This window comes from Ahaetulla prasina, chromosome 13, assembly GCF_028640845.1.
Source record: "Ahaetulla prasina isolate Xishuangbanna chromosome 13, ASM2864084v1, whole genome shotgun sequence".
Lineage (NCBI taxonomy): Eukaryota > Metazoa > Chordata > Lepidosauria > Squamata > Colubridae > Ahaetulla > Ahaetulla prasina.
Window position 1 is genome coordinate 20979846 of NC_080551.1, and position 19071 is coordinate 20998916.

The following is a 19071-nucleotide window of genomic DNA, read 5'->3' on the forward strand; positions in this document are numbered from 1 at the left end:
TCCTTGGCTAAAGTAAGCAGAGGTTTGTCAATTGTATAGAATATTTCTAGTTTAGGGCTGAAGCGTGCAGTCCTTGGCGCTCTCTGAGCTTGGTTTTTTTTTCTTTCAGGCATTTCATTCTCCTGTTAGGTAGCAGCATCAGTGCCCTGAAGGTATTACTTAGTTGGGTAATGAACCATCTGCAAGAAAACCACCAAGCTCAGAGAGCATCAAGGTCTCCACAAAATAAGGGGGCTGGTGACACCTCTCCCCTTTTAACATGTTTTACAACTGCTTCACTTGCCCGTGTTTATTCGCATCCAATGACTCATCCTATCCAAGGATCACCGAGAACAGGGTTGCTCTCTGCACTTTAAAACAATTGCTTGGGTGATGCCGCCATTCAAAATTTTCCAAACCGTAGCAATGGATGCTGAATGAGAAGACTCCTTCTCTAGTAAAGGTAAACTATAACTTGTTGCTGGCAATCCTTATGATTTATATTGATATATTGACCATCAATTGTGTTGAACGTATCTTTTCTTTTATGTACACTGAGAGCATATGCACCAAGACAAATTCCTTGTGTGTCCAATCACACTTGGCCATTCTATTCTATTCTATTAAAAGGTAAGGGTTCCCCTCGCACATACATGCTAGTCGTTCCTGACTCTAGGGGGCGGTGCTTATCTCGGTTTCAAAGCCAAAGAGCCAGCACTGTCCGAAGACGTCTCCGTGGTCATGTGGCCAGCATGACTCAATGCCAAAGGTGTACGGAACACTGTTACCTTCCCACCAAAGGTGGTCCCTATTTTTCTACTTGCATGTTTTTATGTGCTTTCGAACTGCTAGGTTGGCAGAAGCTGGGACAAGTAACGTCATGCGGCACTAGGGATTTGAACACTGAACTGCCGACCTTTTGATCGACAAGGTCAGCGTCTTAGCCACTGAGCCACCCTCTTTCTCTAGGAGCTCTACTCAAATTTACCTGGCTTAAAGTAGGATTGGAACCAACATCACAAATCTGTTTGCAAGTCACTCAAGGGAGAAATGATCTCTCTGGAGACTTGGCAAGCAAACGGCCAAACTCAGAGAGCATCAAGGACTTCAGAGTTGAGCTCTTGATCTATGTATCTTCTCTTCTACAGATCTTTCTGTCGCTCGACAATTCCAAAGCTGGCTGTCTGAACCCACGCATCTATTTTGAACCCCCATATTCCCTGAGCTGTTAAGTAGCATCTGTTGTGCTCTGATGATGTTACGAGCAAGAGACAGTTTCCTTTCCTTCCACCATCTCTCAAGTTATGATCGTCAAGGAATCATTTTCTACATTTATCCCATCTCGTCTGAAAGCCTCTTCACTTCATCACATCAAGTTCGTTCCAACCCGCTTGATATCCTGGAGTAGATTACTATAGATTAAAAGTAGATTTGGAGGGATGGGAACTGGGGAGAGAAGACACAAGTCCCTGTCAGTGGTATCTCCATGTCACAGAAGAGTTTCCAGTGACCCTTCAGAAATTTAAGATGTTGTTATAGTGACAAGACAATGAGCTGTGTGGTGACCTAGTGGCGAAGATGCTCGCCTCTCACTCAGAAGGCTGAGAGTTCAATCCTAGGTGGAGGCAGACGTTTCTCTCCTAGGGCGCAAAGAAAAAAAATATCTGCTGTGAACTCCCTGTAGGTGTTAGGAAGGGTATCCGGCCAGGAAATGCTCAGCTCCATTCAGTCGCTCAGACTCTACCCCGAATTAAGGGATTGTAGGGTTGTAAAAAAGGAGCTGTAGTGACAAGACTTTAAAGGCTTCTTTCTGACAGATCTACGATCAGTTGCATCCATATCAGATTTCAACCCTCCTCTTTTCATTTGACCTGGTTATCCAATAAAAGTGGGATTCAAGAAAAGGGGCACTTGGGAGAAAAACAGAGCAATGGCATAGTTGAGGGAAGTGAAGCTGTCAATGCGCAAACCTGGAAAGGTGTATCTATGTCCCAGTGCCCATATATTATGTGTGCATATGCTTATGTGCATATTAAAAGTAGAACTAGATGTTCCCTCAAGTTGAACTTCTCCTGAGGATGACCTGTGTTCCATGATGTTCTTGGCAACAGCATGGAAATATTTCTCACCAACGTCTTTCCAGGATGGCGTCCTTAGCATTCCGATCCCGTTCTGGAATTTCTTACCCAAGGAACCAAGTCTGACCTTGCTAAATTTTGGGGTAAGATCTTCTAGAGTTGCCCCTTAATTGGATATCTATATCAAGATGATCCCCCTATGTGCTCATTAAAATACAGCCGCAATTTCCATCAGTAAGTTATTCCAAAACATTTCTCTGTATAAGTGCTAACTTTGTAGCAGTGATAACCTGAGTAACGAAGTGGTTACTCTCGTCTTTCCCATATTTGAAGTGTTTCTCAACTTTGGCAAGTTTAAGACCTCTGGACTTCAAGTCCCAGACTTCTATGTTGGCTGGGGAATTCTGGGAGTTGCAGTCCACATGTCTTAAACTTGCCAAAAGTTGAGAAGTCACTGCCTTACTGGGCTAAACGTATTCAGGAGCTACACTAGAATAAGAATCAATTTTGTCTCCCAAAATACATTTGAAGGCCTGGAGCTGTCTCATGAATGAGCTGAATCCAGAAGAGCTGAATGAAACTGAATGGTTGGAGATTTAGGTAAGACAAAGGGGAGAGTACTTTGTTACCCAGCAGGTCATCAAAAGATGGAATTAAGTCCCATAAAATTGGTGATGGCAACCGACTTGGATGGATTTTCAAAGCATTGAAGAGATTCATGGAGGAGAAGGAGGTTGATGACCATTAATCATGATGGCATTGTATTCCCAACCATATCGGAGATAGTTATGAGCTTGAATATCAATAGCAGAAGGATATTTTCTTACTGTTTTCTTCCTGGAGGGTTTCTCAGTGGCAATTTGCTAGGTCAACAGAAAGTGGAGTAGACAGACTTTTGATCTCACCTAAGAAAGTTCTTTCTGGACTTCTTTCTACAGGCACTTGCACTCATGGGCTCAGATCCTCTCTTCCTCTCTTTTGCAAACACACATTCACACATTCCCCCTTAGAAGGCATCCTTCTTTCCATGTAACCCACCAAAGAGGAAATTAAGTGAACCTAACTTATAAACTACACAGTGAGATATTTTCCTGCCAGGATATAGTTTGGCTCAAACTGCCGAATTCCTTGAGATCTTCCACCTTAAACTGGACAACCGTTTCATGGTTCTTCACTCTTGCTAGTTTCTCTTTGAGGCGAAGTTTCCAATCAGGCCTTCGCTACCCCAAAGAATCCTGGGAACCGGAACCCCTGTAGCAAATTGCAATGGGGGCTCAAATGACTTGCCCTTGGTGACCTCAATGTGCCACCCTTATGTACATGTGTCCTGATGAACTTTGACCCAGGTAGGTAAGTCAAGTCATTGCATAGTGATGGCATGGCTTTCATTATTGCTGGCTTGCTACGGACACCCCATAATTAGAAGATGGTCATTCTGCCCCTTTGCTATCTGGGAACGAAAGGCTGATTTCTGCTATTACCTTCCTGAGCTTGGTTACCTGGCTGAAGCATCGCCTGCCAATGCCTTACCTGTTTTCCGAGCTGGGGTGAACAGGGATCAGTAGGGTCGATTTGCATCTTTTGGCCTCTTTAATTGGACCTTTAGCCTCTTCATGCCGATCTGGAAGCCGTTCATGGCTTGAATGGCTGCCTGGGCACTAGTTGGATTGTCAAAACTGACGAAACCTGGAAAAGGAGACGCCAACCAAAGATGTGAGTGATGGGGTGATGGGGTTGGGTGAAGGATTAGAAGAGAAAAATGAAAGAGGTCACAGTCCTTGGCTCTTGGTTCCATAAGTTGCATGATTGTAGGAGAAGGAACGGTAGAACTTGAGGGTGGCGTTAAACGAGGGATCAACATAACTTATGTCTGATCTCTGTTCTAGACTCAGTACCTTGGGCTTAGGCCAAGGTCTTAGTTTTGTTTTTTTTAATCAAAAGATCAAATCAATGCATGAACAGTGTGGCACCTGTGTCATACACTCTAATACAAATAAAACTAATTAAGTTAATCATAATCCTTACATTCAATCCGCTTATATATTTCTAATAATAATACATATATTAATTTATAGTCTATCATTATTCAATTATTCCACATTTTCTCTTGTTATTACTTTCATTTTATGATGTAAAAAGTATACACTAATATCCCCCCTTTTCTTGTTTCTATCATTTATTCTAGCTTTTATCACCCTTTATTAAGAAACTTTTTCTTTCTTTCTTGTCTAACTTCTAATCATGTCACCTACTTAGAAAAAGGAAAAGGAAGAAAAGAGTGAGAGAAAAGAAAAAGTAACCCAGAACAACAACAGGGGGAAAAAAATCATCTATCATCTCTTGCCCGCTTCAATACTTTAATTGCTATGCTTTATAAGAAAAATAGGAAAGAAGAAGAGTAAATCGAGACAACAATATAAAAAGAAAAAAGAAATCATCTATCCATCGTCCCTTGCCCGCTTCAATACTTTAATTGCTATGCTTTACAAGAAAAATAGAAAAAAAGAAGAGTAAATCAAGACAATATAAAAAGAAAAAAAGAAATCATCTATCCATCATCCCTTGCCCACTTCAATGCTTTCATTGCTATGGTTTTTTTTTCTTGCCTTTCAAATTCCTCTCTTAAATCTTTACCTACTTCTTGGATGTTTAATCTAAGTATTCCTCCCATCTGCCCTCTTCCACTGCCTAATTTCTAACATTTCTACCCAGGTGCCTATCTTGCTTTCAAACCTATCTTCCCCTTCTTAGTCTGTTCATCTGCCTCTTCCCCAATTTTTAACTTGGACTGTAAGTCTACTGGACCATTTCCTGGATCTGACTCCTGTGAACAGTCAACTTTAATCAACATTTTGTCACCCGCATGCCCCTCTGCTGATATGTCATCTTTTGGCTTAACTTGTCTAAAAGTTGACATCAAAACCAACTCATAAGGGAACCTTGTGTTGTGTCTTGCCCGCTCTCACCGCAGTCGGGTCTGCTTATCTGCTTCCGAACGCTGAAGAATGTCCTAGCATGCCTCCCGGCCCCAGCCCTGGCTCCATGCCCAGACAGGCTGAAGAAGAGCCCCCAGCTCTGGCTCCATGCCCAGGCAGACGGAGCAACTAGACCCCTCCCCCTCCTCCACAGCATGTGAGTCTGAGGAAGGTCAACTACCAACAGCTGCCGACTGGAGTGACCCTCGCGTCAGAAGACTTGATAGGCGGAGGCAACAGAAGGAAGGGAGGGGCAGGCCTGGATAAGTGCTGAGTCATGGAGCCATACCCCATGGCCTATATAAAGGATCTGCTTTCTGGCATTCTCTGAGTCAGGCAAAGTCGAACATATCTTGCTGAAGTTACTTTCTGGTCTCCTGCCTGCCCTGAGGACTTTGCTAGGACTTTGGCAGAGCTGCAGAGGCACACCTGATTCGGATTTCCCTGACCCGGCTGTCAGCGGAGGAGTGGGACACGACACCTTGAAGGAAGTCTGTTGGGACTTACCAAAGCATTTACTTTGGTTGGTGGCACGATCAACGAAGACTTTGGCAGAGATGACGCTGCCAAAAGGTAGGAACATCTGCATGAGTTCTGCATCACCAAACTCTTGGGGCAGGTGATAAATGAAGAGGTTACAGCCTTCAGGACCTAGGATGGCAACATAGGTACACCAAAGATGGGGGGAAGGATGTTGCGTAAGAGCAAAAGAGATCAAATGCAGACAACTTTTAACTACCGAGTATCGAACAACTTTCTTGTAAGCTGTTGCATTTGAGTCCTCAATACATTGGGTTTTGTCAATGAACTTAAAAAGTAATTAATCCCCACTATTGATTGGTTAAGTAAATCTTCCCCACTCAGATGCCTTCCAAATGAATTGATTTTCAATTCACCGACTCCTTCATTAAAACGGCCAACAGTCATATAGCATAATCTACAATGTTTTCAATACTGCCTGTTCTCCTGAGAACCAGACTAACTTCTCTAACATTTACATACTTTTTTTTTTTTACTCTTTTCTTGTACACTTACTACTATTTTACTGAGAAACCTAATCAGAATAGAGCTGGAAGGGACTTTGGAGGTCTTCTAGGCCAGCCCCCTGCTCAAGCAGAACTTCTTATACTATTTCAGACAAGTTGACTGTCCAAGTCTCTTCTTAAAAATCTCCAGTGATGGAGCGCCCATGATTTCTGGTGGCAAGCGGTTCCGCTGTTTAATTGTCCTCACTGTTAGGAAGTTTCTCCTTAATTCCAGGTTGCTTCTCTCCTTGATTCTCTTCCATTCGTTGTTTCTTGTCCTGCTCTCAGGGGCTTTGGACCCCCTTCTTTGTGGCAGCCCCTCAAATACTAATATATGGCCATCATGCCCCCCTAGTTCTTTTTTCTCTCTAGACTAGCCATACCCAGTTCCTGCAACTGTTCTTCATATGAAGAATTGCAGTCTGGATTACTGCAATGCTCTCTACTTGGGGCTCCCCTTGAAGAGCACCAGGAGGCTCCAACTGGTGCAGAATGCGGCCGCGCGGGGGATTGAGGGAGCACCTCGTAGCTCCCATGTAACACCTCTCCTGCGCAGGCTGCACTGGTTACCGGTGGTCTTCCGGGTGCGATTCAAGGTTTTGGTCATCACCTTTAAAGTGCTCCATGGCATGGGACCGGGATATCTATGGGACCGCCTGCTGCCGCCAACTACCTCCCATCGTCCGGTACGTCCAGTGCATTCTCACAGGGAGGGCCTCCTTAGGGTGCCGTCGGCCAACCAGTGTCGGCTGGCGGCCCCCAGGGGAAGAGCGTTCTCTGTGTGGGCTCCGGCCCTGTGAAATGATCTACCTGTGGGACTACGTTTTCTCCTTCATCTACGGACATTTAAACGGGAGCTCAAAACCTTTTTCTTGCACCAAGCAGGGCTGGCCTAAATGATAAATTTTAATTTGAAGGTTTTTTAGTGGGTTTTTTAAGGGGCTTATTTTATTTAGTAACTTTTACTCAGTAATTTTAATATTTAGCTTATTGAATCAGATTTTTAATTGAATATTGTATTTTAAATTTTTTTTTGATATCTATGTTTTATCTATGCTGTACACCGCCCTGAGTCCTCGGAGAAGGGCGGTATAAAAATACGAAAAATAAATAAATAAATAAATATGTTTTAGCCTCCAGGCCTTTAATCATCTCAGTTGCTCTTCTTTGCACTTTATCCAAAGTCTCCAACATCTTTTTTTTTTTTTTTGTAACTAACGTGGTGACTTGTAGACAGGTGTCTCTTTCATGTTTCTACAAAGCCACCTTGATCTTGGCCACCCCCGCCTCCCTCCAAAATAGGAAGTTGCTCAGAAGAAGACCTTGTGGGCCTTGTGGAAAATGGGGTCCCATCTCCTCCAGGAGACCCAACCTTTATGTTCCTCCTTACCTTCTCTCTGTTGTTGGGGGATGATGGGAGTTTGCTGTGGGAAGGCTTGGCTGATTGGTGCATAGGCGGCTGGATATGCTGCTAGAACACAGAAACAGAAGGATCAGGCCCAAGCAAGCATAACACTCGGCTTTCGTGGGGAGAAAGGGGCACACCAAACCAATGAATATCGTCCCATGTGAGCGTAATCATGTCCTGCCATGTATGCACTGCACACCAGAACAACTAGACACAAGAACAGTTTTTTCCCGAAGGCCATCACTCTGCTAAACAAATAATTCCTTCAACGCTGTCAAACTATTTACTAAATCTGCACTACTATTAATCTTCTCATCGTTCCCATCACCCATCTCCTTCCACTTATGACTGTATGACTGTAACTTTGTTGCTGGCAATCCTTATGATTTATATTGATATATTGACCATCAATTGTGTTGTAAATGTGTTAACCAAAAATATGATTAAGAACCAGAAAGAAAAACTAGAGGAAATAACAGGATTTGAAATTGTAAAAAAGGTTAAATATTTAGGAGTCTTTCTTACTTCATCAAATGGAAAATTGTATAAGAATAACTATGATGTGTTATGGAAAAAAATTCAGAAGGAAATGAATACTTGGAAAAAATTACAATTATCTTTGTTAGGGAGAATAGCAGCTATAAAAATGAATGTTCTGCCTAAATTCTTGTTCTTGTTTCAGATGATACCAATAATTAAGAAAGATAAAAATTTGGATGAATGGCAGATTGGAATTAATAAATTTATATGGGAAGGGAAAAAAGCGAGAGTCAAAATGAAAATAATGCAAGATACACGGGAAAGAGGAGGATTAAAAATGCCTAATTTAAAACTGTATTATGAAGCAGTTGTTCTTTCGGTAATAAGTGATTGGTTTAATTTGACGGAGGAAAGGATTTTGAATATAGAAGGTTATGATTTATTATATGGTTGGCATGCATATTTATTGTATGATAAGAAAGTAGATAAAGCTTTTAAGAATCATGTGTTGAGAATTTCTCTTCTGCGTGTCTGGAAAAAATATTATTATAAGTTAAATTATAAAATTCCTATATGGGTATGTCCTCGCACGCAGTAGAGAATATAAATATAGAACAGGAACAAGAAATGATTACTTATAAAGATCTTTTATACAATGAGAGGGGAAATTTACAACTAAAATCTTTGGATACATTAAAAGAAGAAGGGAGGAATTATACTTGGTTTCAATATGGACAGTTAAAGGCTAGATGGAAAGAAGATCAGAAAATTGGTATCATTCAAAATGAAGAAAATCTGGTTAAACAAATTAGAAATCAAACTCAGGGGCATATAAAGAGATTGTATACTGTGTTGATAGAAATAGATTCTGAAAGAGATTTAATAAAGGATTGTATGATAAAATGGGCACAGAATATTCAAGAACCAATAATGTTGGAAACATGGGAAAAATTTGGGTTAGAAATGTTAAATTTACGCAAGCGCAGAATTTAAGGGAAAATTTTTATAAGATGTTTTATAGATGGCATTTAGATCCTAAGAAATTATCATGTATGTATCCAGATATGCAAGCGAAATGTTGGAGATGTAATTGTGATGATGCTACATATTTTCATGTATGGTGGACTTGTAAGAAAATTAAGTCTTTCTGGATAAGAATCTGGTGGATTATGCAGAATGTTCTGAAGAAGAAGATAAAGTTTCTACCGCAATTTTTCCTTTTGGGAATAACAACGGACTGTACAGTGATTGAGACTAAGTTGATTTTGAACTTAATAACAGCAGCACGACTGTTGATTGGACAATATTGGAAGAAAAAAGAATTACCCACAATAGAAGAATGGATATTGAAAGTTTCCAATTTGGCTGAGATGGCTAAAATCTCAGCCTTCTTGAAAGACAGTACTCAAGAAAAATATTTAAATGAATGGAAGAACTGGATTGATTATATTCAAAATAGATATCAGATTAAGAAATTTCGGATTGCTTTTGAATGAAGGATGTTATTTTGATTTTAATGGAAGAAGTCAGGTTATGTGAGAGAAAGATTATAATTGTGTTAGATTTTAAAAATTTAATGTATGACTGTTTTGTTTAAGGAACTATACCTTGTGTTTGCTCCGGGAAGTCCGGGGGGGGAGGGGGGTTTAGGAGGGAGGGGGGGAGGGGGAAAAATTCAATTGTTGTAAAACTTTTTTAATAAAAAAAAAAAATTGTGTTGTAAATGTTGTACCTTGATGAACGTATCTTTTCTTTTACGTACACTGAGTGCATATGCACCAAGACAAATTCCTTGTGTGTCCAATCACACTTGGCCAATAAAAATTCTATTCTATTCTATCTATTCTATTCTATTCTATTCTATGTGGTCCTAGGGGTGGGCTGCTGGGGATTCTCAGAGGTTTGGAATAACTTCTAGCTAAGATTCTGTGCACTTCGGAGAACCCCTCAAATCCCACTCCTGGCTGGCCCCACCCCCTCCCCTTCTTAAAAACTTCCAATATTGCAGCATTCACAACTTCTGGAGGCAAGTTGTTCCACGGATGAATTGTTCTAACTCTCAGGAAATTTCTCCTTAGTTCTAAGTTACTTCTCTCCTTGATGAGTTTCCACCCATTGCTTCTTGTCCTGCCTTCAGGTGCTTTGGAGAATAGCTTGACTCCCTCTTCTTTGTGGCAGCCCCTGAGATATTGGAACACTGCTATCATGTCTCCCCTAGTCCTTCTTTTCATTAAACTTGACATACCCAGTTCCTGCAACCGTTCTTCATATGTTTTAGCCTCCAGTCCCCTAACGTGCCACACCCACGCATCCCTGACCTCATCCTGCTCTCCAAACGCGTGCCGAACAAGTGACCCCTGGGTTGCCTCTCCCACCCTCAGTTTGCATCACAGAAGTTGCCAAGGGACAGAAGCCAAGAAAGGTGCAGGAAAAGAGGAAAAGACCCAGGGAGGGTGGGGGGAGGGGAACAGAGGGCCAAAGCAATGTTGAGACCTGCATAGTGCTGCATGCCTGCGTAGGCTTGTTGCAAGGGGTCTGCCACGGTGGGACTTTGAGCTGGGAAGAGAAAAGAAGGAAGAAGGACGAGAATAAGAAGAGTCTGTTGGAGAACGCCACCCCCCCCACCCCGTGGTGTCGCAGTGTGATCAGTTTTGACTTGCAAAACCCTGGCAGAGCAATCTGCGGCCATCCAGATGTGGTGGCAATTCCCATCCTTCTCTCCCAGCCCTTTCCCAGGTCAGGCAAGTGGGAGATGGCTTTTAGCAACATCTGGAGGCGGAGTGGAGCTCCTTTTTAGAGGATCCCTTATTTTATCTTGCCTGCATAATTAGAAAAACCCCCAGGGCCCCTGTTTACAGTCCAGAGTACCAGTAGATCAACCGACTCGCAGGGCTGGGAAAGAGGGTATTTCTTCCCTGCTTTAGCACAGATGGAGATACACCCATCACCGTCGCCACCGAGGGCCCCTTTCTTTGTCCAAAATCTTACCTGGGTAAGGATGGATCCCGTTGGTGTAAATGGTTTCCGATGCTGGCTGTCCGTTAGTTTGTGGTGGGAGAGGGCTAAACCCATTGACGCCAATGGGGGTAGCTATGCTGGGGACTGGAGCTGTGCTGATCCCTGGAGGTGTGCTTGTACCTGAAGCACCCAGACAAGAGAAAGCAAAGAGAGGCAAAGGGATTAGGGCGGAGGAAGCTGATCAATTAAGACTGAGCTGGGAAGGAAAAGACGAATATGGCTAATATGGTTTGCTGGGGAACTGGGGAAATCTTGTGGAATGAATAAAAGAATAACCCAGGGGTCTGCAAACTTAGCTCTTTTAAGACTTGTGGCTTTCAACTTCCAGCTTTGCTGGCTGAGGAACTCTGGGAGTTGAAGGCCACAAGTCTTAAAAGAGCTAAGTTTGCAGACCCCTGGAATAACAGAATGGGAAGGGACCTTGGAGATCTAGTCCAACCCCTGCTCAAGCAGGAAGCCATTTCAGATAAATCTTTGTCCAAGCTCTTCTTCAAAACCTCCAGGGATGAAGCGCCTACAACGTCTGGAGGCAAGCTGTTCCCCTGTTTCTCCTTAGTTCTAGGTTGCTTCTCTCCTTGATTAGTTTCCATCTGTTGCTTCTTGTCCTGCCCTCAGGTGCTTGGGAGAATAGCTTGACTCCCTCTTCTTTGTGGCAGCCCCTGAGATATTGGAACACTGCTATCATGTCTCCGCTAGTCCTTCTTTTCATTAAACTAGACATACCCAGTTCCTGCAACCGTTCTTTATATGTTTTAGCCTCCAGTCCCCTAATCCTCTTTGTTGCTCTTCTCTGCACTCTTTCTAGAGTCTCAACATCTTTTTTACATCGTGGCGACCAAAACTGGATGCAGCATTACAAGTGTGGCCTTCCCAAGGCATTATAAAATGGTATTAACACTTCACGTGATCTTGATTCTATCCCTCTATCGATGCAGCCTAGAACTGTGTTGGCTTTTTTGGCAGCTGCTGCACACGGATGGCTCATATCTAAATGTTTGTCCACTGGAACTCCGAGATCCCTCTCACAGTTACTACTATTGCGCAAGATACCACCTATACTGTCCCTGTGCATTTTGTCTTTCTTCCCTAAATGTAGAACCTTCCTTTTTTCACCATTTGAATGTCATTTTGTTAGATAGCGCCCGACGTTCAAGTCTGTCAAGACTTGAACAAGTTATCCCAAGAAGATCACGTAGGAAGGCTCATACCTGACGAGGGAGTCATAGGAGCCGCCACCAAGCCGCTCACGTTGAAAGCGGCCATCTGCTGCATCTGTGCTGCCGCGATGGCTGCCATGGGGTTGAGACAACTTCCTTGTGCGGCAGCCATGAGCGCTGCCTGCTGCTGCATTATCTTAAGGAAAGAAGGACACACGTGGGGGGAGAGGAGGAAGGAGAACAGCCAGGGATAGAAAGAAAGTGGAGGACAGGAGAAAAAGAAGAGGAGAAGAAGGGCAACGTTAGTTCGGACTTCGCTGGTGAAGGTTGGTTCTTCTTTTTCTAGTCAGGGACAACCTTCTTGAGGAAGTTCTAGTCCTGTGAAGACTAACATCAAGGGACATTGAAATGATGTCTTCAGATGGACAACCCCCTTGATAGAGCTTCTTTCATCAACGTCTATGGCTGTGATGGCGAACCTATGGCACGCGTAGCCACATGTGGCACATGTAGCCATATCAGTGGGCACGCAAGCTCAGCTCTGGCGCGCATGCGTGCACCGGCCAGCTGATTTTCGGGCCTTCTGGGCCCACCAGAAGTAGGGAAACAGGCTGTTTCCTGCCTCCGGAGGGCCTGGGGGGTGTTGGGAAGGCTGTTTTCACCCTCCCCAGACTCATAGAGAGGCTCCAGAGCCAGGTCAGAGAGAAAAACGGGCCTACCGAGCCATCACATGCCAGGAGCAGGGGATGGGGGAGCGGGGGTTCGCGCGCGCATGTGCAGGGGTGGGGCGTATAGAATTATGGATGTGGGCATGCGCACGCACAACCCCCCTCCTCCTGGCACATGATGGCAAAAAGGTTAGCCATCACTGGTCTATGGAGATTCTCAAACATCCCGGTCATGGTTGTTCCAAAGGTGCTTTTCAAAAAGCAACTTTTGAATTTTCTTGGTTTTTTTCCTTGAAGTTGCTTCTCATCCAAGAACCTTCTACCATTCTGAAGCAACTGAAGAAGCTTCTTAGATGAGAAGCCAAACGTCTTCAAGGAAAAAGCTAAGAAAGTCTAGCTGCTTTTTGACAAGCACTTATGGGGTAACTTCTTTCATCAACTCTCCCAGTGAGCCTAATCAGCTAAGAGTGCTAAGGTCAGGGTGGAGAACCAGTGTTCGTCCAGATATTCCAGAACTTCCGGCATCTCTGTTCTCCAGCCATGCTGTCTTGGGCTGATGGGGATCGGAGTGGGGAACAGATGAAGGCTACCGTCATCTTCCCACCTTGTGGTCTACTTCCTTCTAAAACCATCGCAGCTGACATGTGATTTGAACCAACTTTTCTGGCCTTTTCATGTATCAACCCATATACGCTGGTTCTATCTCCAGGAAAGGACCATTGATGTTTGTCTCCTTCCAGTTAGCAATGCAGAAGCTTGCATTGGCCAGTGGAGGGCAGTGTCCATCACTGTTCTCTCCAGCACGGATACATGGCATCTCTGGATGATAAGTCTCCTTCCAGTTCAACAATCCTCGCAAAAATGTACCCCAACCTAAAAGCTAATTACTTGTTAAATGCAAACAAGTACAAGGTACCTACTTCCATGTATGGTGCCTTTGCCCAGAAGTCAAAAAAAAAATATGGATTAAATTTTGGATTAAAATACAAAAATGGCCAAAAGAAATCACACATTGTAATGTAGAATCGAAACCTGAACTGTTTCTTCTGGGGATTATTAAAGGAAATTATCCTAAAAGAATTAAATATTTGATTATTCACATACCCACAGCAGCAAGAATCGTACTCGCACAAGCCTGGAAAATATCCACTATACCAACAGACTGTGCAATATTCCGGAAATATTTTCGAATGTGCAGAAATGGACAAACTTACTTCAGAATTAAATAATAAGGAAGACTCGGAATACTATTTAACTTGGGAAAATTGGTATCAATGGATTGAAATTAAAAGTAAGGAATGTATAGAATAAAATAAGTTACAAAATGTGTTTAAATATGTCGAGTAAGTAGGAATATGTGGGACTAGATGTACAAAGTTAAGAATTACGTACTGTCAGAATGACGTTGAATTGTATAATTATTACGGATGTATTTTTGTTATAGATCAGTGATGGCTAACCTTTTTTGCCATTGTGTGCCAGGTGGGGTAGCGTATGTACGTGGCCACACCCATAATTCTATGCGCCCCGCCCCTGCGCATGCGCGCACAAACCCCTGCTTCCCCCCGCTCCTGGCACGTGATGGCCCGGTAGGCCTGTTTTTCTCTCTCACCTAGCTCCAGAGCCTCTCTATGAGTCTGGGGAGGGCGAAAACAGCCTTCCCAATACCCCCCAGGCCCTCCAGAGGCAGGAAACAGCTTGATTCCCTACTTCTGGTGGGCCCAGAAGGCCCGAAAATCAGCTGGCTGGCGCACACATGCACGCCGGAGCTGAGCTCGTGTGCCCACTGATATGGCTACGCGTGCCCCCTGTGGCACGCATGCCATAGGTTTGCCATCATGGTTATAGATGTATTTTAATTTGTATTTTAGGATTTTAAATGTTAATAAAGGTTTATTTTTTTAAAAAAGGCTCCTTCCAGCTGAGTTGGTGGGTTTGAGGGAATCTCCCATCCTGCTTTGCTTTCTCAGACTTAGCCCAAGTCACCTAGGTCAAATGGTGCCTCCCCCTCAGGTTAAAGGAGAAAGAACGGAGAACCCAGGGAACCTTGGTTGTTGTTTTTTTTTGCATTTATATCCCGCTGTTCTCCGAAGACTCAAGGCGGCTTACACTATGTTAGCAATAGTCTTCATTCTATTTGTATATTTATATACAAAGTCAACTTATTGCCCCCAACAATCTGGGTCCTCATTTTACCTACCTTATAAAGGATGGAAGGCTGAGTCAACCTTGGGCCTGGTGGGACTAGAACCTGCAGTAATCGCAGGCAGCTGTGTTAATAACAGACTGTCTTACCAGTCTGAGCCACAGAGGCCCATTCCTCACCCAACCAGCACCTCCTGGCTTGTCCAAACGTTCCTGCTTCACCTTTATGGGAAATAACGGTGCCCTACTGTTGGGGCATCCAGCATCTCCTACCGCTTGTGTGTACGCTCCGTAGGCTCCGAACTGGATCGTCATGGGATTGAAGATGCCCAGCTGTCCTGCCATCTGATGCATCCGCCGCAGAGTTCGCTCCTTGTCCGTGTCGGCAAACTTCACAACTAAGCTGGAGGATGCACCCTGGCAGAGGGAAGAGAGAAGCAGAGGCAGAAAGAGAGAGAGTGGGGCAGATTGTACCCGTCACTGGTGTGTTGGTTCGAACGGAACAGTCTTGCAAATGAATCTTATGGGGAAAGGCAGTTGCAACAAGAGAGGCACAATGCTGAAGAGTAGGGCGGCCCCTTTATTTGGGAGCTTCTCGTCCTTTGGTATATGCTAGAGGTAGTTCTTGACTTAAAACCACTTATTTAGTGACACCACGGCATTGAAAAAAGTGATTGATTACTACTCATCGCATATACAACAGTCCCAGCATTCCTCACTGTCAAGTAATCGAAATTCCAGGCTCTTGGCAACCAACATGAATTGGAAGCCAGGTCATGTGACCACCATTTGTGAGCTTCTAGCTGAGGTCAGATAAGCAGTGGGGGAAGCCATCCCCTGAGTCATTTAACAACGGCTGTCATTTGCTTAACCGCTGTGGTAAAAAGGGTTGTAAAATTGGGCGTGACTCTCTTAGCAGCCACCTTGTTTAGCAATGGAAATTCTGATCCCAAGGATGGTTGTATGTCAAGGACTACCTGGAACAAATTTCATGCATGTTTCTAAACTAGCAGAATAACAGAGTTGGAAGGGACCTTGAAGGTCTTCTAGTTCAACCTCCTGCTTGGGTAGAAACCCTACACCACTTCAGACAAACGGCTATTCATCATCTTCTTAAAAATTTCCAGCATTGGAGCATTCACAACTTCTGGAGGCAAGTTGTTCCACTGATTAATTGTTCTCATTGTCAGGAAATTCCTCCTTAGTTCTAAGTTGCTTCTCTCCTTGATTAGTTTCCACCCATTGCTTCTTGTCCTGCCCTCAGGTGCTTTTTGGAGAATAGCTTGACTCCCTCTTCTTTGGGGCAGCCCCTGAGATATTGGAACACTGCTATCAGTGTCTCCCCTGGTCCTGCTTTTCATTAAACTAGACATACCCAGTTCCTGCAACTGTTCTTCATATGTTTTAGCCTCCAGTCCCCTTATCATCTTTCTTGCTCTTCTCTGCACTCTTTCTAGAGCCTCCATATCTTTTTTTTTTTTTTTACATCGTGGCGACCAACCCCTGAGCAGGGTTTTAAGATCCTGGACCTACGATTCTACTTTTGTCTTTTCCTGAACATACCCGCATTCACTGAGTAAGTAGATCGTTTCCTCCCCGTTTTACACTGCCCTGCGAGAATGATGACCCGAAAGTGGGGCTTACAAAAACATTAAGTAAATACACCACGTCTGGGTTGCTACATCATACTAAGCTCTCACGCAAGGCTGGTTCGCTGGTAAACAAACCACACTGCGGTTTAATGCAATGTGCAGATCCGGCATGGACCGTCTTTTCCTGCCACGCCTCTTCAATTTACGGAGCCCGTGTAAACATGCAGACTTACTTATCCATGGAAGGGATGACTTTAACACGGGTATTAAGGGTTGTGTTTCTATTGGGAGGATTAAAGCCATTGATCATTTAGGGCAGGAGTCTGCAACCTTAAACACTGAGTTATTTGGACCCGTTTCCTATAGAAAAAACAAACACCGGGAGCCACAAAACCTGGGTGGGCATGGCCAACTCCCACCCAGTCGCAAGACACGCCTACCCAGCCAGTTATTAGGGCAGAGAACCGGTTGTTAAAAAACACTGGGAACCACAAAACCCTTCTCTCTCTCCCTCTCTGTCTCTCTCTGTCTCTCTCTCTCTCTCTCTCTCTGTCTCTCTCTGTCTCTCTGTCTCTGTCTCTGTCTCTATCTCTCTCTGTCTCTGTCTCTATCTCTCTCTGTCTCTGTATCTCTCTGTCTCTGCCTCTCTGTCTGTCTGTCTGTCTGTCTCTCTCTGTGTCTGTCTGTCTGTCTCTCTCTGTCTCTGTCTCCTCTCTGTGTCTGTCTGTCTGTCTCTCTCTGTCTCTGCCTCTCTGTCTCTCTCTCTCTCTCTGCCTCTGCCTCTCTGTCTCTGTCTCTGTCTCTCTGTCTGTCTGTCTCTGCTCTCTCTCTCTGTCTCTGTCTCTCTGTCTGTCTCTCTCTCTCTCTGTCTCTCTCTCTCTGTCTGTCTCTGCCTCTCTGTCTCTCTCTCTCTCTGTCTCTCTCTGTCTCTGTCTCTCTGTCTGTCTGTCTGTCTCTGCCTCTCTGTCTCTCTGTCTCTCTGTCTCTCTCTGTCTCTGTCTCTGTCTCTCTCTCTCTTTCTGTTTCTCTGTATCTCTCTGTCTCTCTCTGTGTGTCTCTCTCTTCCCCCCCCCTCTGTATCTCTCGGATTTCCAAGGCCAGGCGACTGGGAAGGGAGGACGAGGGGCAGGGCCAGACAGCATTGGGAGAGGAAGCCGCAGCAATCGGCCCAAAGAGTTGCATGCGGCTGCGGAGCCACAGGTTGCTGACACCGGATCTAGGGAACGAATTAGAATCACAGAACAGCAGCAGAGTAGGAGGGGACCTTGGAGGTCTTCTAATCCTACCCACTGCTCGAGCAGGAGACCCTGCACCAGGAGATCTCTTCTCAAAAGCCTCCAGTGATGGAGCACCCACAACTTCTGGAGGCAAGAAGTCCTTGATTAAGTCCTTCCACGGATTCATTGTTCTCACTCTCAGGAAATTTCTCCTTAGTTCTAAGTTGCTTCTCTCTTTGATGAGTTTCCACCTGTTGCTTCTTGTTCTACCCTCAGGGGCTTTGGAGAACAGGTGTCCCCTTCTCCTTTGTGGCAGCCCCTCAAATATTGGAACACTGCTATCAATATCACCCTTAGTCCTTTTCACTAGATGTTTTTTTCCCCACCCAGATTTTACTGAAAAACGGGCTGCATCTGGTCAAGAGACTGACCATCACTCAGCTAACCCATCAAAAGCAACTCTCGCCTAGCCAGCACTCCTCTCTATCATCCCCCAAAGACCGAAACCATCCCTGGTCACCCAACTCTACTGCCCACAATAGATTCTGAAGTCCACCCGCCACGGAGTTGACATTTGCAAAAAGCTCCCCGGATTCTGAGAGATTCTGCCTAGCTCGTCGTGTCCATGGAAACAATTGATGGGAGACTTCTGCTATCTCAACCAGAATTGACTCTCCATGGGTTCCAGCTAACTAGCCTTATTTAAGAAAACAAGCCTTATCTTTATTTACAAGGAACGGGATTGATTTTTGTCCCTGTAATGAAACAGCCACAGTCTGTTTGGGGGCCAAGAGAAGCTTGGAGATAAACGTGTGCTAATCCTTGCAGCGACCATTTCCTGCAATGCATTTTTAATCCCAGGATCCAGGCGTGTTATTTTTTTTTCCCAAGGCCAGGATTGATTTAAAAATTTTTTGGGGAGGGTGGGGGGACGGAGGCTCATTTACACTTAAGTTTCACAACAAACAGAGTGATCCTGATTACACTTCAGTCATATACTGGACAGTTCCCCCTTTCTACCACCCCCTTTCTACCAGTTGGGGGTTATAATCTTCAGGGCAGTCTAAAGATGTTTGTGCACCTTTACTTTGGGATGGGCTCCTCTAAGAAGCACCGGTGATTTTGCTTGGAAAGGACTTTTTTTGTGCGTTTAGAAATTTGTCTTCTGTCTTTGATGTCAACAGTCAATAGATGAAGCCTTTCTTCCTTCCTTCCTTCCTTCCTTCCTTCCTTCCTTCCTTCCTTCCTTCCTTCCTTCCTTCCTTCCTTCCTTCCTTCCTTCTTCCCTCCCTCCTCCTTGCTTCCTTCTTCTTCCCTCCCTCCTCCTAC

General features: G+C 44.3%; 1 protein-coding gene across 1 annotated transcript in view; it reads right to left on the bottom strand.

Moving 5' to 3' along the window:
• Positions 1 to 19071, bottom strand: part of CELF6 (CUGBP Elav-like family member 6) — a 178805-nt gene that overhangs the window by 16852 nt on the left and 142882 nt on the right. Inside the window, exons 6-12 of the mRNA XM_058156227.1 lie at positions 15207 to 15350; positions 12172 to 12316; positions 10934 to 11083; positions 10439 to 10501; positions 7448 to 7528; positions 5540 to 5683; positions 3588 to 3743 (exon numbers count right to left, since the gene is read on the bottom strand). Of these exons, the coding sequence (XP_058012210.1) occupies positions 3616 to 3743; positions 5540 to 5683; positions 7448 to 7528; positions 10439 to 10501; positions 10934 to 11083; positions 12172 to 12316; positions 15207 to 15350 (855 nt within the window). The 3' untranslated portion in view covers positions 3588 to 3615. The remainder of the gene's footprint in view (positions 1 to 3587; positions 3744 to 5539; positions 5684 to 7447; positions 7529 to 10438; positions 10502 to 10933; positions 11084 to 12171; positions 12317 to 15206; positions 15351 to 19071) is intronic.